General features: G+C 47.9%; 9 protein-coding genes across 9 annotated transcripts; 3 read left to right on the top strand and 6 right to left on the bottom strand.

Annotated features, from left to right (window-relative positions):
• Positions 1-1,138: 1,138 nt before the first annotated feature.
• On the top strand, positions 1,139-2,248 carry FIESC28_04664 (uncharacterized protein; the record flags this gene model as incomplete). Its single annotated transcript, XM_031158811.1, has 4 exons — positions 1,139-1,160; positions 1,214-1,235; positions 1,292-1,787; positions 1,835-2,248. The coding sequence occupies 4 exons, from the start codon at positions 1,139-1,141 to the stop codon at positions 2,246-2,248; spliced, it is 954 nt and encodes a 317-aa protein (XP_031017209.1).
• Positions 2,249-2,725: 477 nt separating this feature from the next.
• FIESC28_04663 (uncharacterized protein) lies at positions 2,726-3,081 on the bottom strand (the record flags this gene model as incomplete). Its single annotated transcript, XM_031158810.1, has 3 exons — positions 2,726-2,801; positions 2,851-2,911; positions 2,964-3,081. The coding sequence occupies 3 exons, from the start codon at positions 3,079-3,081 to the stop codon at positions 2,726-2,728; spliced, it is 255 nt and encodes an 84-aa protein (XP_031017208.1).
• Positions 3,082-5,708: 2,627 nt separating this feature from the next.
• On the top strand, positions 5,709-6,375 carry FIESC28_04662 (uncharacterized protein; the record flags this gene model as incomplete). Its single annotated transcript, XM_031158809.1, has 4 exons — positions 5,709-6,000; positions 6,121-6,213; positions 6,267-6,309; positions 6,372-6,375. 4 exons carry the CDS (start codon positions 5,709-5,711, stop codon positions 6,373-6,375), a joined length of 432 nt encoding a protein of 143 aa, XP_031017207.1.
• Positions 6,376-6,809: 434 nt separating this feature from the next.
• Positions 6,810-7,594, bottom strand: FIESC28_04661 (uncharacterized protein; the record flags this gene model as incomplete). Its single annotated transcript, XM_031158808.1, has 4 exons — positions 6,810-6,924; positions 6,983-7,107; positions 7,157-7,322; positions 7,374-7,594. The coding sequence occupies 4 exons, from the start codon at positions 7,592-7,594 to the stop codon at positions 6,810-6,812; spliced, it is 627 nt and encodes a 208-aa protein (XP_031017206.1).
• A 3,274-nt stretch (positions 7,595-10,868) lies between these two features.
• FIESC28_04660 (uncharacterized protein) lies at positions 10,869-11,911 on the bottom strand (the record flags this gene model as incomplete). The annotated part of the gene is made up of 5 exons (XM_031158807.1): positions 10,869-11,255; positions 11,313-11,525; positions 11,578-11,672; positions 11,780-11,839; positions 11,905-11,911. 5 exons carry the CDS (start codon positions 11,909-11,911, stop codon positions 10,869-10,871), a joined length of 762 nt encoding a protein of 253 aa, XP_031017205.1.
• A 916-nt stretch (positions 11,912-12,827) lies between these two features.
• On the top strand, positions 12,828-13,967 carry FIESC28_04659 (uncharacterized protein; the record flags this gene model as incomplete). The annotated part of the gene is made up of 1 exon (XM_031158806.1): positions 12,828-13,967. The coding sequence occupies one exon, from the start codon at positions 12,828-12,830 to the stop codon at positions 13,965-13,967; it is 1,140 nt and encodes a 379-aa protein (XP_031017204.1).
• A 247-nt stretch (positions 13,968-14,214) lies between these two features.
• Positions 14,215-15,180, bottom strand: FIESC28_04658 (uncharacterized protein; the record flags this gene model as incomplete). Its single annotated transcript, XM_031158805.1, has 2 exons — positions 14,215-14,649; positions 14,698-15,180. 2 exons carry the CDS (start codon positions 15,178-15,180, stop codon positions 14,215-14,217), a joined length of 918 nt encoding a protein of 305 aa, XP_031017203.1.
• A 666-nt stretch (positions 15,181-15,846) lies between these two features.
• On the bottom strand, positions 15,847-16,604 carry FIESC28_04657 (uncharacterized protein; the record flags this gene model as incomplete). The annotated part of the gene is made up of 3 exons (XM_031158804.1): positions 15,847-16,029; positions 16,082-16,446; positions 16,556-16,604. 3 exons carry the CDS (start codon positions 16,602-16,604, stop codon positions 15,847-15,849), a joined length of 597 nt encoding a protein of 198 aa, XP_031017202.1.
• Positions 16,605-17,188: 584 nt separating this feature from the next.
• On the bottom strand, positions 17,189-18,535 carry FIESC28_04656 (uncharacterized protein; the record flags this gene model as incomplete). The annotated part of the gene is made up of 1 exon (XM_031158803.1): positions 17,189-18,535. The coding sequence occupies one exon, from the start codon at positions 18,533-18,535 to the stop codon at positions 17,189-17,191; it is 1,347 nt and encodes a 448-aa protein (XP_031017201.1).
• Positions 18,536-19,877: the final 1,342 nt, after the last annotated feature.

The raw sequence follows: 19,877 nt of genomic DNA, 5'->3' as shown, positions 1-19,877 counted from the left end.
TGTTCGAATGTCTCAAAACTTCCGAAATACCAGGGTCAAGAAGTCGTATTCATTTGCAACGGTGTTGCACGGCATTCGGACCTGCGTCTGTAATATCGTAGTTGATGATCTGATGATATGATCCGACAGTGGTTTGAAATTGGCAAACTCGGGGCGAGATATTCTTCAAAATGAATACGGCGTAATATCTCCAGCTTGCCGACTCTCTTTCTGGAACCCCCTAAGGAGAGCCAAACCACAATTGGTACCGAATGCTGGCCTACTCTTCAAGATGACCGCACTTGCAGCTAGATTGAAGAATGACTATTGTCATTCTCCGTCAACAAAGCCAGAAGAGTCTCGATATGGTGTGTATGGTCGGGCTGAGTATTGGCAAGTCCACTTGTTCTTGCGGTAGCATACTGTTGGCAATGCCGTAAGGCAACCACTGGAGCATGGATGCTCGGGATGAACAAGCTGCTCGGCGCGGCGTTACTGAACTGCAGCGGCGGGTGATGGCATGGACGAAACTTCGATGAGCCTGTGTGACTGGTTACACAACGTACGCCCTTATGACATAATGACGATTCTTGCTGGCAAGCAAAGCTCATGTTGTTCTTGGCAGAACCCTGTTAATCATTCCCTATTTTCGTGTCGCATGACTGCCGGAGGTCGATTCGTAGGTAACTTTTGTTCACGATATCTGCACTTGCACTTGCACTTTCACCGAGGTGAGTGAGTACGTAAGGTAACACATGGTATGAGTGGGAGATGTAAGTGGTAATATGTATGTGTATTTGAGCAATTTTGTTGTATTGAGTAATACGATAATCTGAATGAAGGAGAAATATTATTTTTGATGAAGAGAAGCAGATGGCTACTCTCGATCATGTCATGGTAGATAGGGCAGGAACGCCTTCCCCAGATGGTCGTTGGGAGAGCATCGGGTATATGCATAACCCGTTTCCTGCATACCACTCCGCGTCCTCGTGCTGCGCTGCGCGGTGGAGAGTCTTTGGGAGTTAGGAATAGTTAGGATTTAACAGATTCAGCTGTGTTTTGGTTTTAATTTCCTAGCCAGTCTCATTTATTAAAAGGTCCCTTGTGGACTTCTTCTGCCATGAGCTGGGTTCTAAGCGACTAATTTACCGTCTTCAAAATGTCTGTCATTCTCTGTACAGGTAAATGCGACATCTACCCTCCCATCCTCCATCTAAGCTAACCCATGTCGCAGCTGGATACGATCATACTATCAGGTTCGATGCGACGCGCCTCTTTGACCAGCTCACATTGACTGACCCTTGACGTTAAGATTCTGGGAGGCCCTATCGGGTATCTGTTCGCGTACAATTCAACATCCTGATTCCCAAGTGAACCGCCTCTGTATCTCCCCCGATAAACGATACCTCGCCGCCGCTGGTCACCACACCGTTAAGCTCTACGATATCAAATCCACGAATCCAAACCCACTGTTAACTTTCGAGGGACATACCGGTAATATTACAGGCGTCGCTTTTCATTGTGAGGGAAAATGGATGGTTACTAGCTCCGAAGATGGCACTGTCAAGATCTGGGAGACGAGAACTGGATCAATTCAACGAAGCTATAACCATGGCTGCCCGGCGAACGATGTCGTAATCCACCCGAATCAGGGTGAGATTATCAGTTGCGACAGGTCGGGAAGTGTCAGAGTGTGGGATTTGGCCGAGAACAACTGTTCCCACGAACTCATTCCAGAGGAGGACGTCTCAGTCTCCAGCGTCACCGTAGCCAGCGATGGATCTCTGTTGTGCGCCGCGAACAATGCGGTAAGTAACGTGACGCCATCTGGTCTTTATCTCTAATCGTTTGTCAGGGCAATGTATTCGTGTGGAACCTCATCCAGAGTTTCGACCGTACACAGCTGGTGCCTGTCACCCACTTCAACGCTCATAAGGAATACATCACCCGTATTCTTCTATCTCCAGACGTCAAGAAGCTGGCGACGTGTAGCGCAGACCATACAGCCAAGATTTGGGAAGTTAAGAACATCGAACCAACTCCAGACCAAGAGCCCAAGCCCTATCCCCTCGAGGCCACTCTTACAGGCCACCAACGCTGGGTATGGGACTGCGCTTTCAGTGCTGACTCCGCATACCTTGTAACTGCCTGCTCTGACCATTACGCGCGACTATGGGAGCTACATAGTCAGCAGATCATTAGACAGTACAACGGACACCATAGAGGAGCCGTTTGTGTTGCGCTGAACGATTACTCGGAAACGCGATAATGTGGTTGGTTATATGGAGTGTGATACAGGACTATATTCAAGCCCATGTTTGGCGGGAGAATGGCGTTGGGTCGATGTTTGTAAGATGGATCGGATATCACTGTTTTGAGATTTGTAAACTTCATAGACAGGCATATGTGCTATACCGCGAAGTGAATACATGAATGTACCAACTAAATCCCTTGGTATAGAACGACTACTGTCAAAAGACCTGATCATACTGGCTTGAATATTCTCAAGGGGTTCCCAGTTCCATAACAGCTACCAGTAAGGTGCCTGATATAACCATCAAACTGGTACTTCTTAGTCACCACAATCCCGTAACGGACAGTTTGCACATTTTCACGTTTGAGGAGACCGTAAAAGTAGAGCAATAGGTTCATTTCATGTTTGCTTCAAAATCTAATAAACTCCCGACCTTCCGTAGATTCGTGCGAGTGTTGACAACTTGCTAGACAAGGTAACCATCAAGACTCCTTAAAAGTCCTCCTTGTCGAGACGCTCCTGGGCGTTCTTCTTGGCCTCGTCAGAGACGTTGGGGTTGTTCAGGGTACTGTGTCATTGTCAGCATCCAGTCGAACAGAAGGTGAAGAGTCACTTACGCCTTGAGGCCACCAGCAACATTGTTGGGGTTCTTCTCCTGATTGTCATCGACCTTGGCGACTAGACGATCTATTAGCAAACGTTCTGATAAGATCTTAGAGGCAAAGCTTACCATCGCCACCGTTGAACTCCTTCTCGAGGACTTCGCGAGAGTGTTCCTTGGACTCTTCAGGAACGTTGGGGTTATTGATAGCAGCCTTGTGACCGCCGGCGACTTGAGCATCAGTCATTTTGAAGGTGTTGGTGTAAGGTCGGTAAAGAGGTAGAGTTTGTTGTAGTAGCTGTTGCTTGAGAGTTGTGAATGTGTTGTTGATAAGGATAGAGAGTTGACGAGGGAGGATATCGGGCTTCTTATAGACATTTCTCAACACATATTTGTTCATCGATCGCCGATTTCTTGTCCAACCAACGGAAACATCAAGTGTCACTTGATTGACGCAATTGACAATCTTCTCGATCGACCAGCCTCCTTTCACTACGTGTTATTGTCGGCAAGCTGCTTCCTTGGAGCCAGCTTGCATGGTTGATCGCCTTATCTCGTGATACAAATTGCTTCAAGCAAACCGTTAGGCGAATATTGCTTCTCAAGTGGTGACGTGTAGGCCGTCCATTGTACAGGGGATATCACGGGCGACTGCTTTGATCCTGGTGTTGAAGCGTGATGAGCAACATAGGTTTCCACAATTGCAAGATCGCTGGCCACCAGGAACAAGGATTCCGGGGTATTTTGCAAACACGACACTGGCTCGATCACTGAAGAAGTTCGATCTGGTTGGGTCCAAGCACCAGCCCTACATAGATCTCCCCTTGCAGATCTTCACGATGATGCAATACATAGTAGGCGATGGCTTCAATAAAGGCCACAAGGCAACGAAGATTGCTACTGGTACTTTGAACTTGTTTAGTATTTGCCTTTATCGATATCGATTTCAGGGGCTCAATAGCATACCAATGTCCCAACCCGCTGTCTTTGATGTCTATCATTCCTAAACTAAAAGTCATGACGCATTAACTCTACCTTTGTCAAACATTTGTTTCCAAACATGCGCAGACAGCCGTGGATTCACGGCTGGTAGCTTCAGTAACTCGGACACTAAAAAGCAAACAAATTGAACAAAATGGTCTGTGCCAGGCTGATGAATCATTGCCGCGGATCATGGCATCAGGACGTATTAAAGGATTCAATGATTGGGAAGACATTCCGTGATTACGTGAAATAACGGAATTTGACAGATTTAAGAGAATTGATCTGTCGAAGCAATCATAAGTTAGAGATTGACGAAGTTGGGCTAGCCAAGTATTGCTCCTTGATAATGGAATACACCGGTTAACACAGGCAGGTTACTCGTTATGTGGGCTTTTCGTATACCTTGGCAGTTAAGAAGACACTGTCGAAGTCAAGCTCCATGCTTTAGAATACATAAGATAGGAGCCATTCTAAAGTGTCATGGTGTGACTTGACAATATCGTTCCCTATGCTTGCCGCGGCCAAGTAGTCCAATCCTCAAAGGACAAGCATAAGATGGGAAGGGAGGGGAAGGTGTTAGAATTCGATAAAACCTGGTTATACCAGTCGGCAGTCTTGCAAACTCGGCCACAGTTATGAAATCGATCGGCTTATCAACTTTTTGTTTTGGCCTCTTGGTTGGTCAAGGGTAAGTTTGATAGTCGGTCAGCTTGCGTGATCGACAAGAAAGCTAAGATTATCTTTCGGACAAACCCGATAGGAAGGATATCAAGGAGGATCATTACGAAGAAAAAGTTCGATTGCTTCTTCCGTGGCTTGTAGAAGATGAGTTGAGACTCAAATCGACGATCAAACAGCACTGCATTCTGTGTCGTTGAGCTCGTGGATAATTCTGAAACCTGCAGACCAATCATAATGCGTACCAGCTTCGTCCATTGATCCGAAACTTAGACGAAACCACAATCAACGACACTAACTGGCCATGTTCTACTGTATGTACTGCAGTAGCGGGCCCAGTCTCGTGGTTAGCAAGACATTTCCATGTCGATCCATCTTGTTGTATGCATCACCAGTAGCGTATCGGCGTGTCCGCGTCAAAGGAGACGAATCATAGTACAAGAATGGTATTTGTGGTTCTTGGCCATGCGTCTATAGGGAAACCCCATATCTTGAACTAGGTCCTTCCTTTCGAGGTTCATGATGATGAAGGGAGTGAAGAGGCCTACGATGGAAATCTGTGGCTGGCCCGTAAATGACGTTGCATCAGAACTTAAAGTCTCCATACCCAGCTGGACAGGGATCCTCGCCAAGAAGCACCGAGCGACCGGGTCAACATGTGGGCTTTTTTCCCGTAGCGGTGACAGTGAATTAACGATGGATGGGTGAGAAGAGAAGTTGAATGATAGCCGGAGGGTCGCTTGTCAGCGCGGGAGTGCGGCTAAACGCACTGACCATGCGGGGAGGTACACTAAGCGAAGCGAAGCGACATGGCGCCACGCTTAGCTCAACTTGGGTGGTCAAAGCCACTTGGTTCCCCTACAACCCAGCAAAAGCCCCCTGTAAGAATAGTGTCCTTAGTGGATAGAAATCCCCTAGGGCGAGGCTGAGTCGACGACCCGCCAGCCACGTCTACGCCTTCGCCTCCAGTAATATTTTTAGAAAGCACTTTCCTCTGCCAGATTCTGCCCTTGGTTTCAATCTAAACCTCCACACTATCATCGATTCCGACTTTTCATAGGCCTCACAGGGCTGATCCGTGAGCCCTTCTCGTTGAAACAGAAACGCACGAGCCTCGTGTTCACTACTTTACGTTCACTCCTCCTTGTGGTCCAAAGTCTAGAACGCAGGGGAAAGCTTGGTTGCATCATCACCGTCACCATCACCATCATCATGGAATCCGCAGATGAGAAGCCACCAGTCTTCAATTACATCCTCAGCTTCATTCTCGTCGGGCTTGCATGGGGCTTCACTACCCCTTTCATCCGTCGAGCCGCCCAGTCGCATAATCCACCTGCCCATCCGGTACTCGAGAGCCCATCTGTTCAGTCTAGCTGGCTCAAGTCCAAGGTTTATGGAGCATTCTTTGCGGTCGTTGATCTGTTGAAGAACCCTCGCTATGCAATTCCATTGGTTCTTAACCTAACGGGAAGTGTGTGGTTCTTCCTGCTCATTGGACAGGCTGGTAAGTTAATGGCTTTTGATCCTTCATGTCAAGTTCTGTCAGGGGGTGTCGATCGCGGATAGACTACCGTTGACACTTCGCCACGCCGAGGCCTTAATTGCTAATGACGACAACCTTTAGAACTTAGCTTGACTGTTCCTATTGTAAACACACTGGCGTTTCTCTTTACCGTTCTTGGTGACTGGTACGTCGATGGTAAAGTTATCAGCAAAGGTGAGCATTTCTCGTGTTGGTTCTCTAGTATCAGGCACTAATACATCTTCAAGATACTGCTGCTGGGATGGGTCTAATGTTGGTTGGAATTGGCTTGTGTGTTCAGAGCAAGCGTTAATAGAGTAACACCCATAGAAATCATAATTAACCTAATCTAGTTAAATATACTGGCTCTACATACATGAGATCGCATTGTTCGGATTGGTTACCAACCTTTGTGAAATTATGCAAGTGAGACTCCACTTCGATAGGTACTCCTTAGAACTACACATTTTTTGGTAGTGATACCAGTAAAGAACTCGTTTTAGCAATTGTAATGGTCACGACCAGAGAAGTTGTGTTGGAATAATAGTCAATATTTATTCATCTGCTCCAGGCAGTTCAAAGGAGCCCAGCCCCGTACATCTCCATACCTAGGTCCTATCAAACCAGGCTCTATCTAATGCTTATGCTAGATGCAACATCAATCCTGTACCGTTTATAACAGGCATGTAAACCATGACTCGTGAGGTCATGAAAGAAATAACAAACAGGTTTATCCTTTGCGCAAAAAGTCATACCCCAAACCGCAACTCTCCCCCTTAATAAATCGGTCGTCAAAAGGGTTGGTCAAGAATAGTAGAAGTCGCAAGGGAAAGAATCTCATGAATAGCGTAGACGTGGGCGTTGCTTTTGGTCTTGATCTTCGTCTCTCGTTCGTCACAATAGTTGCTCTTGGGGTATCGTAGATCGTAGTCGCTTTGTGTCGTCTCCCTTGATCCCAATTCACCTGCGTGCTCGGAGCCAGCGTTGCACACTTCGTAGACTGGGATCTTCGGCCGTCCAGCGGCCCATTTGCTCATCCGAGGCCTTGAGCTCGTTGTAAATTATTTCGTCGGCAACTGCTGAGAGCTCCTAAGAAGTTAGTAAGGTGTAACTGGAGAGGCATAGAGAATTCTCTTACCGCTCGTAGCTGACGATCGCAAGCTTGGAGTTGAGATTGGTTTCTAGAGTTTGGTACACCGCCCTGCAGCACCTGTTTTCTATACTCGACCCATCGTTGCGCCGCTGCCTGTCGGAGATAGATCTTTTGTCCTTCGTGCCGTCTTGAGTACGCGTCCAGGAGTACCCTGCCAACTGTTAGAACTTGGGTTTTCCCGTCACTGTTCAGGAAAACATACTGCTTAAGCTCGGCCTTCATCTGCTCTTGCTCGCCTCCAGGGGGAGAAGGCACGCTGGTGTCTGCACCACATTCCAGAATGTGTCGTCCATCTAGTGCACATTGTCGAAGAGCGGCCCAGCCTTCGGTGTAGTACTCCGATGTGTCCTCAGGGTCGACAGGCGCAGCAGCTATGTAGTATTGCAGTGTTCGAAAATCAGATAGAACTTCAGCAACTCGCATTGTGCGGTATTCGTTTACTATAGAGAGGGAAGTCAGTTTCTCGAGTTTGGTCAGAGCGAAGTTTGTGATGTAGAGATGCCAATTGACCCCTTGGTAGGTGTCAAGGGGGTCAGATCTAACTTACATCCGTCCATAATTTCCCGCGTCTTTCAATTAACAGGATAGTTTTGTAACGTCAAAAGGTGATCAGACTAGCTGGAACACAAATTATGACAGAACGAAAGGTTGTAATAGAGTCGTAAGGATTTTAAGGGAAGTAAATTTGAGATCCGAGTCGGAATGTAGACGGCGGTGGTAAAGTTTGATAGGATAAATAGGTAAGGAGATATTATAGAGACGTTGTCATGTCGATCACTTAGTAGAACAGTTGAGAGAAGCCGGTCTTTCAATGCTTGGTTGACTGAACAAACAATCAACCATCCGCCAGAACTGGGCATCCTTTTTGTATATCGTGATGGACCGTCGAAGGCCTCCCAGATGTCCATCAAGAGACAACAAGAAGAGTTGCAAGGCAATGCAAGAAGCTCTTGGTCCAGAAAAGTCTCCATCCTCCTTAGCCTAACTTCCTAACTGACACCGCACGGTAGCTCAAGCTTGCCAATGTAATGTCGTGCTCCACCAACGGGAGCGAACGGCTACTAGATCCAAGGGGGGATACCACCCGAATGTCAAGCACCACCCCTCTCTCTTCCCAGTCCAAGGACGCTATGGCACACATGAGAGGCTCGGCATTTAGAGCCAGCCTTCTGAGACAGAAGTCATGGGCCACCAGTGAGAGTTCCATGATGAGCCTCCACTCGGAACGACCCTTTCCAAGCTCAAAAACATCAACGACCCTAGGCCAGCTGGTGGCAAAGGTTAGTTTCGTCGAATCGAACTCAAGGTCGAAGCCTTACCCTCAGCCCTACCCCTACAATACCCCTGGGCGCATACATGTATGTACATGCAGACAGCGATGCACCATGCAGGACCAGGACCCGAGGAATCAAGAGCCCCATGTATGTGGCACGTCATTGTAGGGTACAGTACATGATGGTGTTGAGGGCAGAGAGGGTGCGTCGTTTTCCAGCCACACCCGGTTGTATCCCCCTGATAGGGATGAGCATCCGAGATGTTCTTAGTTGAGAGGCGTCCAAGAGGCTTGAGGTTTCTGCTATGTTCCGTCTTTGACTACACCAAGTGAACTGCGTGGGTCAAGTAGACTGAAGTGTCAGTTATTGGTCAGCGGACTAAAGTATCCTAAAAAGCATCTTTGTCCGAGCGAGCAAAGTAAAAAAAGTGACTTGGGTTATACGCTAGGAGGGAACTCCCAGGCTGTACAGTAGACACTTTTGCTGCAGGGGGTTTAGGGAGACTGTCAAAAAAAGAGGGAACCGCAAACAAGACTGGATACATGGTCTGACGGGTAAAACAAGGAGACGGTCAGTGAAACGATTCTTCTGGCAGAGAGAAAGTGACAAATGTGTGTAGTTCGAATAGCGCAGGTGGATGTGGATGTGGATGTGGTGGAGTTTACCACTGTCAGACCAGAAATGGGTCGGCTCAGCTATCCATAAGCCACCTACTAGTTTCTCCAGAATAGGAAACGCCCTGTAGCTCTATCGGTCCAGCGAGACCAATAGACGCGCGGATAGTGCTTTGGCAACTGTCCGGGGCGAGCTGATGGCTAGAAACGGTCAAGTTTACAAGCATGAGGCCGTCTGAAATGCAACATGACCCATGGAAAATCATCATGAATGAGTTAGAATTACTCAGGTAGTCTCTTTCTCAGTATAGAACCCATTTCAAGGCTGAGTCAATCACGGAGAGGCCGATATGATCAATTAAAGAAACAATGATTCATGGTGCATGCCAAAAAGATGACTTTAACCAAGTAAAATGGGTTACAATTGATCTCCTGTAACCTGGTCATCAGTTCAAAATGCCAGATTAGGTGGGTGGAAATAAGTGAGATCTGAGACCAGGATATGCATTTGGATGTCCCCGGTCTTATTATTCTTACTCTCCTGCTTACTTGGGATTGTATGTCCAGCTCAACCAGGTTTATTTCATCTTAACAAGGCATGTTATGTTGCAGCCATTGCAGAAATTGGATGTGTTTGTTTTAGAACGTGAACCAGGAAAAGTCGACAGTTAAACCGCCAAAAAAGAAAAACCCTAGTTTCTGTGTGGCGTCATGCTCTCTATTCTCTGCATGACGCCGTTTGAGCGCCGCTGAACTTCACTCCCCGCCAACACCCAACACCAGCTTCTTATGCTGTTCTAATCGTCACTAACGTTAGTTTCTGCGAACTCGTTACCATTCGCCTTCTCAACGTTCGCCTCCCCGTTGTCTTCAACAAGAAACCCATCCGCGTCCCGCTCCCGCTCCCTAACGTGACTCCGTTGATATTCATTATGTTGTTAGATTGGCCCTTGCGTTTATTCTCAGTGATCGTCTTGGAGGCTCAAGTCGGCGCTTACAATAGGTAGCCAGCCATCACACTTCAAGGTCGTTCCCAGTCGTACCAGGGGCACCCCTGCATAGATCCGATCGACTAGAAGTAAGCCTTCAGACGAAGTCTTGCAAGCCTCTTTTCTCATTGATACGATAATATTGAGAATGTAGGACCACATGATCAAGGACCTTCAACTGCCAATTGAGAGTAACTTTTTGTATAGCCGGTCTAATGAACCTTTGGCCAAATTTAGAACTAGACTACGATAAACCAAGTCGTACATACTGTAGCAAAGCAGAAGCAAGCAGGCCTTAGCTGCAAGGCTTGTTCTTCCTTGATTCCTATTCTTAACCAGTCCCACAATGGACAAATATTGAGAAAAAACATTAGTGTTCTCAACATTCATTCATAGCCTAGCAGCCACATCACTCATTGAATGACCCACCACCACCTGGCATGTTCTGTCTTAGCTCCATCGTGGGCTCTTGTCTTGCTTAATCGCCTTGGCGCGAGGCATACTCCTCCTCAATTGGATCATCAGACGCGCAGGTGTCAGTTGGCCAGATAGAAGAGGCTCATCATTTCTATTGCACATGGTTAGGACGGCTAGTGACACATTAGACATGGACCCGCGGCCACGACGGCATCCAAGTCCCTAATCTTGATAATCCATCCCCCTGCATTGGCCTTATGATCCATGTTCTTGGGACAGCATACCGTCCCTGCTGCAGCCCGCGAATCAAACTTCTAATCTCTTGCGACAAAGAGCACCGACCTTCTCACTGTCGTAAAATGGCAATGTTTCATGCATGTTCCATATCATTCTCTCCACTCGCTCAGTCCTTCTCTGCAATAGCTTGTAATCGGTCGTCAATCTCGTCCTCGGTCAATTTTCGGAAGCCAGAGTAGGTTCCCTCCTCACCATCAGGTCGGGGGCCGCCCACGATACCAATCTCAATCTCTCCCTTCTTGAAATCCATGCTCAGAACTGTGCTCAATGTCGTAATGGCCAGCTCAACAACCTCCTCCCAAGAGCCCTCCGCATGCTCCTTGTTACGGAGCTTCTTCTCAAGGTGGTTCAGCGCCTCCTGTTGCTTAGGTCCTGCCGCAGTTCCCTTGTAACCGATGTAGTATCCAGCAGGGTCGCACTTGAACAGTTGGGGGCCGTATTCCGAGTCGAGCGCAATCAGTGTGGTTGCAACGCCGTAAGGTCGCATATAAGCCTGGAGATAAAGTTAGTTCATGCTTGGCCGCAATAGTCGTCTGTATATGGTGCTTACTCGTTGAGTGTAGACTTGGCTGATGTTGGCAAGACGCTTGGCCAAAGCATCAGCTGGCATCTCGTAGCCGTACTTGTATCGAAACTCGGCAGCCTCGCCTTGGGCTCTTTGGGCGAAAGCTCGGGCATCGGCGATGGATCCTGTGATGACACAGCCGACGGAGGGAGAGAGCTGGAAAAGGTGGGTGACGGAAGCAGGGTCCATGAGCTTGTCCTGTGGTCTTGATCAGCACTCCTCATGATACCTCCCTAACACTTGTACATACAGGAACCTTCTTCTGCGACAAGACAACAGCACAGTCCTTGCCTCTCACACCGACAGACATGATGTTGGCTGCTGTAATCGCCTTAAAGGCGTACTCTGTTTACAATGCCATGTCAGTCTCGATTCCATGTGTCCGTCAACGTCATCGGTCAAGGGAGTATCGTGGGGTATGCGGGCTCTAGAGGTTCGGGGACTTCACATACCAACTTGGTAAAGCCGACCATTGTCAGCAAAGATGGTAATGTGTCGATCGTATGCGCCGGCTATTGAATCATATGTTAGCTTGGTGATGAATCGGATGGATTGTATATCAGCATTGACTACATACCCGACATTGTGGAGAATTTATGGTTTTTGGTATTCGAAGTCGGATAAAATTAGATGGCAAAGCTCAAGAAGAACTCGTCAAGTTCCAAATGAGGAGATATCGAGGTAATGGTTGACGTTGTGGAGGTTGAGGGGAGCTATGGCGGGTTGAGATAGTCGACGCGTTAGCAGGAGCTTGCCTAGAGCATGAGGCAACGGAAGCTCAATGGGAAGGCTGAGTTGGTGCCTCGCTGGTATTAGGTAATCCTCAGGCAGGATACTAGGTGACAAAAAGGTTAGGCACAGTCACAAATGCGATATCAACCGTTTCAATGTGAGTGAAGGGCTCAGACTAACTTAGAAGCTCAATTAAATGATAACATCGTTCAATTTCAGGTTATCTAAGTCGATCCCGAAGGGAGTGATTATCGAATGACAGTACACACCGGCCAATGTATTGCTCTAAGCTTGATATAATTATGTCTCCCAGAGCTCCCCACTCTTATCGTTATCTGCCATAAACTTAATCGTCATGATAAGCTCCACTCTCGATAATTCTCAAGGTCCATTCAGAAAAAAAGTTGCTGCCGACATCCAATCCAATTCAGTCCAATTCAATCCGGCCCGCAACAACACGATTGCATATCGACCTTGCACTGATACTACGCTAAGAAGAGGAACCTGCAGCCATTGACAACTCACAGTCCCTCTTTGAACTTTGCGCTGCTGCCATTGGCTCTTCTGAAGTCAACAGAGAGTCCACCGCTCACCCAGCAGCTAGAAGAAAATTCAAGGACCCTAGCAACCGCCATACAGATTTGAGAGAGTTGAAGAAAACACAAGAGTGTCGAAGGTTTCAATTTTGAAACTCACAGTACTCATTCTTCTCATTTCTTTTTCATATCGCCTCCATCATCGACATCTCTTCAGAAACACCATCTCAAAATGTCCGGCCAAGTTCCCGCCTGGAAGAAGTTGGGCTTGAAGCTCAAGCAACCATCTGATGCGCCTGAACCCAGCTTTGGGCACCCAACCAGTGCCTCAAGCACACCCATAAAGAGGAAATTCGACGCCCCGCAGACTTCCAATTCTGCCAAGCGACCACGTCAGGATGAGACCCCAGGACAATTGAGAAACAAGAAGTCAGTATCCTTTGCTGATGCGACATCCAACAACAACGGCAACTTCTCCAGGACACCAGCAAAGCCCGCCAAACAGAGCAAGGCTAAGAGCAAAGGACCCGCCAAGAAGCCTAAGCCTCAAGTTCCCACAGACCTCAAGCCTGCTCTCGAGTACTTGAAGCTCTGGAAGACTGCTCGCGACAGCTGGAAGTTCAATAAGAACCACCAAACAAACCTCATCAAGCACATCTTCGATGCCGATGGAATCCCTGCTTCTGACGTTGAAACCTTTTACGACTACATTTCAGACTTGAAGGGTTCTGTGAGAATGCGCCTGCGAGAGACTGCTTGTGAGGTCAGGGATCAGGACCAGTCCGATGGCGCAAAGGGATTCCCCGAAGGAACCAAGGATCTAGAGGCCACTCAGCAACGATACGAAGAGGTTCTTACCAAGTTCTTGCAAAGTCAGCCTGTGGGATCCAAGAGAAAGGGTTTTACTGAGGTCGACTACCTCTCAGACTCGGATGAGGATGAAGTCATTGTCCGACGACTTGTCAAGCGCATGAGAGCTGAACTTGTCATTGATGTGCTATCTGACAGCGACGAAACCGAGGCCAGCACCACATCATCGCAGACAGTTACCACCAACGACAAGAGCGACACACCAACCAAGGAGGTCGAGAAGAGTGCGAAGCCCGCTGATGGTGTTCCTGGCAAGCGTCGACGCAAGCTCCGTGTGAACGTGGATGACAGCGACTCTAGCAGCTCCGAATCTGAATCCGACTCTGATGACGACACCAGCAGCAGCGGAAGCTCGTCTGAAGACGAGTCAGAGGATGAGAAGCCCACAACTAAGAAGGCTTACCGAAAACCTGGTGAGGAGGATTCGAGCGATTCTTCGTCTTCTTCAGGTGACTCGAGCTCTGATGACGGCTCGAGCGACGACGACTCGGATTCTGACTAAGGATTTAATGATACCCGATGATTCAGTATATAAAAGCTAAGGGCGGCGAATAAGTGTTGAGTGGTGAGATTGGACACATTGTAACAGCCATGTTCGAATACTGCTTCCATGCGAGATATCCCCAACATCATATATGCCTGTCAGCTCAACTGTTTGAAACACAAAATGGGAAATAGATAGATGCTCCAACGAGCAATTAATGCAATGGTATATGCGTTCGAAGCATTTGGAACATACTGTATTCAGTCTAGGCGTACAGTTTAGTGAACCCCTCCTCAGGCGGCTGAAGCCAGTTCTTCTCGTCGTAATCCTTACCCTGCCCTTCAATGATATGGAACGTGTAGATGATTCTTCCTTTTTGACTTGTGTTCTTCTCGCTCTTATGCAACAGGTTGCCGTGAATGAGAACCAAGTCACCAGCCTTGACCTCACCAGGAACGTACTCATGCTTGCCCTCTGGCTCACCCTTCCCGTAGCCATCTGTCGCAGGGAATTTGGGTCCTTCGTTATCAACCATCTCTGTACCAGCGTTACCTGCCTTACGAACAAGTCTCTTCTCCACTGGCGCCCAGCGGTGTGAGCCAGGTAAGAAACTTAGGCATCCGTTCTCAAGAGTAGCATCTTCAAGAGCGTACCAGAAGCCAACAGCAGAAGGAGGGTTGGTATACAGGAAAGTAGAATCCTGGCATCGTGAGTATATGATAAAGCAGGTCATAAAAGAACGACTTACCTGATGAGGCGGTACGGCACCACCGATCTCTGGTTGTTTGCAGATGACCATGCTCTGCAAACACCGTGGGTCCTTAAAGCCAAGACTGCGGGCTACAGCAGGTGGGCTGACCTTGCTAGCATCATGGTCCAACAGACGCGCAAACGGGGGCGATAGAGCGTGGAGATAATGACCAATCTTGTTCACAGCGCGAGCTTTCGGCTTGATGAGATTTCCTTCATCATCGAAAGCGTCTTCCTCGAAAAAGAATCGCACCTTATCGCCTGAGGTAAGGAAGTAGTCGTCGCCAACATGATCACGCTTCTCACCAGTTGAGAAGCGTGTAAGAGGATGGTCATCTAGAGAGAAGTTCTCCAGAAGGTTGTGAGTTTCGTCCAGAAGAGACTTTACTGTTGAGCCAGAGAGGGCGCCGGGTAGAATGAGGTAGCCATCTCGGTTGAAGGCCTCGAGTTGCTCTGATGAGAGGCCTGGTTTGTCACTCATTGTGGGTATTGGGTTGGCGTTACGAGTTATTTAGTAGGAGAGTTGATTGAAATGGGAACACTTCTTTGAAGTATTCGATGGAAGGTGCTGATCTACAAGCCGAGGTTGAGTGGTGATAAGTTGAAGATGATAAGAGTTATACAAGGTGGGGTGGATATACCCCGCCTACATCATCACCAGATGCCTCATACAGTAACAGCCACTCTTGCCAACAAGAACAAGCTGGTTCTCTATGAGCTAAATATTGATGAATCATGGAATTTCTCTATATACACATTACGACATTTATAGAAATGGCAAAGCTTATGTGATCACACCTGATGTCTGATGTTGGTGTTTGACCAACAACCCATGCTATGCGAATCAGCAGATTAATAAATACAGGAGGTGGCGCACAGGATAAACAGTATAGATTCTAGACGGTGTACATATATAAGAATAACTCGAGAGATTGTATATAATATTCTAAGCGATTTCCTACATCTATATAAAGGCAGCTGCTGCAGAGCCCCTTTGTATTAGTCTAGATCAGCACCTCTTATAATGCACCATCAGACAAACCGCCGAGACTCCCATCTCAAAACACAAACACCTGCTCAATGGGGATTGATAAAAGAGTGAATGTATGCATATAAAGCCAAATCATTAGTCGCGAACAGACATTGCCTAAGCATCAAGAGGATCCGAGAGGAAATCGTATCCTTCCTCTGGAGGAAGAAGGTATGCGGAGAAGGCAATACCAATAGCAGATAGCAGACAGATGGCGGCTCCAACGGTGCTGAGGTAGAAAGACGTATCCAGATGCCATCCAGGAATAGTAAACTGGTCGTCGTGATCGTAGAGATAAGCCTGAGACAGTGGTTAAATAGTGTATCAATGGCTTTGCAAGGTTAGTACTCACCACAATAGAGATGGCAACAAACTCGATCACAGAGACCAGCGTCAACATGGCGGCGGCAAATGGCCATCCTGTCTCACGCTTGTATTTGCCCCCACTCATAATGACAACAAAAGTCACCAGGCCTCCCAAACACAACAGAGTCGTGAACGAAGCCAGGAAACCAACAGTCCTCCACATGGAGCAGAAATATCGTTCTCCTCCTTCACATAGATCCCTAGGAGGAAAGTCTCGACAGTGTGGATTATCCAACGTGGAACAGCTCTTATGTAGACCGATATGCCTTTCGATAGTTTCGCCGGTGGCCGAAGTAACAGAGTAAGTCACCCAGTTTGGTAGCCATATCGGAATCACGATCATAACCGTCGCTATTTTGTGTTAGTTCGTGGTGATGATTTCGATGGATTTGAAGCATCGCCATGCGCCTACGTCATTGAAGATGCGCTGTGGCTGCAGAGGATTGAATGGTGAACGTACCAGCTACAAAAGCCGCCAGGGCTGATGTGTAGACTGAGACTCGCGTCATGGTTTGTTCGCCGGTATAGTACTTGGAGATTCTTGAGCAATAGATAGGTCACAGAATGGTGTGGGATAGATAAAGGAAGAAATGTTGTTGCCTGTCTGCCTTTGGTGGCCTGCCTTGAAAACAGCCTGGTCCAGGTCTAGGATAGTGCTACAGCATGTGAGTGGTTGATGCCAAGTTTCATTAATGGATTTGGCGGGGACCAATTGTGGCTTAGTTTCCGAAATACAGGGTATCATAAAAGCGACCAATCGTTGTCACCTTAGAGATACTGTCTTTTATCGTACAACGAAGTCAGCAGAAGCACGAACTTGAAAGTTATGAACACAATTTATTAACAGCCACTGAGAATTCTTCTTCAGTTGAGCAGAACAAAAGACAGGAGATCTTGCACGAGTCAACCATCCTTACTTCTAACTCTGTATCTGTCGACGGAACGTCGCATAATCTGAAGCGATATATGTATGCTTCATGACCAATGACCGAGCCTCCAATGCACCAAAAACACAACCAGGTATTGAATCTCTGTAACAAAACGCCCCAATAAAACACCCATAAGCATAAATCATGCATCATGTACTTTAACTTTATTTGGTCTTCTTAACACCGGGAGCTTGATCGCTGAAGTCGGCATCGCTGAGACACTCGGCCACAACAGGGTTTTCGAAGATATGTTTTTGTAGGTGACCTCCAAAAAGAAGTCTCATCATGTCGATCCTGGAAGAGAGTGACCATGAATCGATAATAGCCACGTAGTTGCCGAGGCGAAGCTTGTGACGGTATCCAAACTCGACCACACCGTCCTCATTTGGCTTGGAAGTAACACGTTCACCCTTTTGCGGCGCATATCCAGCGGATGAGTATCCTGGTCCGACACCCTTTTCGAGAGAAGTGATGGCGCTAATAAGACTATCTCGCAGGTCGCGGCGGTCTTTCTTGGATCTAGACTTGGAGCTCTGCTTGGCGAGCTCTGACATGCGACCTGTGAGCTTCTCGGGATTGACAGGGAGGTCCCAAGACTCTCCTGTTTCCTCCTCGTGGTTTCGCGATGCCTCAAAGATTAGCGCGATACAGGAAGCGGCATTGGCCTGAACTCCAATATCGACGCTGTCAAGCTGTTCGTACAATCCGTCCAAAGCCATTGTGGCCGCGTATGAGAAATCGTCCACATGGCTAGCGACGAAGGCCCAACCACGCAGGGCGGCTGCGACAATGAAACCATTGTCATAGGAGTCGATGTTGTCTCCATCAGACTCTACAATAGCGTACAGGTAGTCAAGCAACTCGAGACCCTCTGTCTCGCCACCGCCGCCATAGAGCACGGTGAAGCACAGCGCGTAGATGCCAAATGCCTTGCATTCTTCATCATCGTCATCGGCTATGATCTGCTTCAGGGTTGCTTCGGCGTGCTCGTATACATTGGCCTCCTCAGAGCAACTGAGGGTCAAAAGATAAGCCTGGAGATACAGCAGTCGCTCTCTGGCTTCCATGCCACGGTTGGCGCCACGAATGAATAGTTCGGCAAGTTCGTTGGCTGACTCGTCAAGCCACTCGTGAGTTGCTGGCGCGAACCTGTGTCGCAGAACCTTGATGTAGAGTTCCAGCAGTTGAGTTCGGGCATCGCTGTTGTTGTTTTTGCGATCCTGAAGTTCCTCCATAAACTGCTTGGCGTCGAAAGTGTTGGTACCATCCTCATTCGTGTCGACTAGAGAGCTTCCGGAGGCAATGCTCATGGTATCGTCGTACTCGAACTCATCTTCACTCTCGTCAGAGGCGGCCCGACTGGGGGCTGTGGAATGCGCAGGTGACGTAAGAAGCGAAGCGAAAGGAGAGCCACGAGGCGTCAAATTGGCGGAAGCGCGACCCGACTTGATGGCTTTTTTAGACACGGTTTTCCCGTTTCCCTTGAGGGCTTTGACCCGAGCGTGATCCATAATGGCGGGGTTTGACGCCGGCTGACTGAGCGAAGAAAGCGATAATGGAGGTGTCGGGTAGACTGAATGCGAATGCGCTTGGTGTTTGTGTAAGTTGACGAGGAAAACTTGCAAAGGTCGAGGTATAGACAAGTTTTGCAACGATCAAGAAATATCAAAAGCTAATCAGCTAGTGATCCTCGCCCTGTTGGAAATTCTGTCACTTGGGTATGGTTTTGGATCTGGGTCGACTGGTATGAGCGTAGTATACGGCGGTTTCTGTTGTTTTATAGGCGTATCGAGGCATAAAGTCCATGAGGAAATCTGAGGACGGGGTTAAACAAAATTCGGAGATAGGTGTTAGCAGAACGGTAGCACCTTGTAACAGTTGAAGCAAAAAAGCGAAAGAAAGGAAAGGAAGGATGTGGACGGCGATGAAGATTTGTTTAAATCCAGTGAGAACCGGGTTGTGGCGTGGCGTAATTGGAACTGCATGAGCTGCCCTGTGGAACAGTGGATCAGGCGCCGCTGAGAAATTCCAGGGCTTTTAGTGGCGACCTGAGATCTTTAGGCGTGAAGCTTACTTCTCGGGAGGTACCTGACGCAGGTGGAAGCACAACGGCTAAGGGGTTAGTGGCTCATGTGCCTGGACCAGCTGAAGGGCAGTCATTGTAGATAATTCTGGATTCTCCTAGTTTTAGTTTTGTCATCTACCTACTGCAGTCTCATGAGATTTCTGAAATCATATCACATGTGGTTCATCAACCTTGACATATGACAGCATCTAGTGGGCATCCCCAGAAAAAGGGACAAGGAATGCTAGCGTTTCGTCCCGCTTTTGTTCCACTCATCCGCTTCTCTCCACCTGGAAATGACCCTTGTCTCGGTCATCGTCATCGATCAATCACTTAACGCGTCTGGTCCCTTAAGACGGATCCATGTCTCAAATCAGCGCGTTGAGTTTAAGCCTGAATATGTGTCGACCGTCCCGTCTGTTTCTCGTCTGTCTGGAATCAATATGATTGATGAGGAAATAACGGAATAGAAATAAGTGGCGGTTAACATTCTTACCCAGGTAGGTAATCAAGGTAGCTTTCTAGTGCCGAGGTCTCATCAGGTCACCTAAAGCAGTCGCACAGCTGATATGATGAACAAGAGATGGGAAAGACATTACGGAAGATGATTATCCGGGACGTCTTAGCATGGATAGATAGCCGTAGAAGCCCAACCAGTTGACTTATATAATGCCCGTGCCATTGTTCATTGCCCGGTTGGGCGGTTAACCAATATGTAGGCGATGCCGCTATGTTGACTGGGTAGTGGATAAAAAGTTCCATGAGAACAGCTTGGATACCCCCGCAAC

The sequence above is a fragment of the Fusarium coffeatum genome (assembly GCF_003316985.1).
Source record: "Fusarium coffeatum strain FIESC_28 chromosome Unknown BRIP53273_contig_97, whole genome shotgun sequence".
NCBI lineage: Eukaryota > Fungi > Ascomycota > Sordariomycetes > Hypocreales > Nectriaceae > Fusarium > Fusarium coffeatum.
The sequence above is the reverse complement of the archived record's forward strand: the minus strand, read 5'-3'. Positions and strand labels throughout refer to the sequence as shown.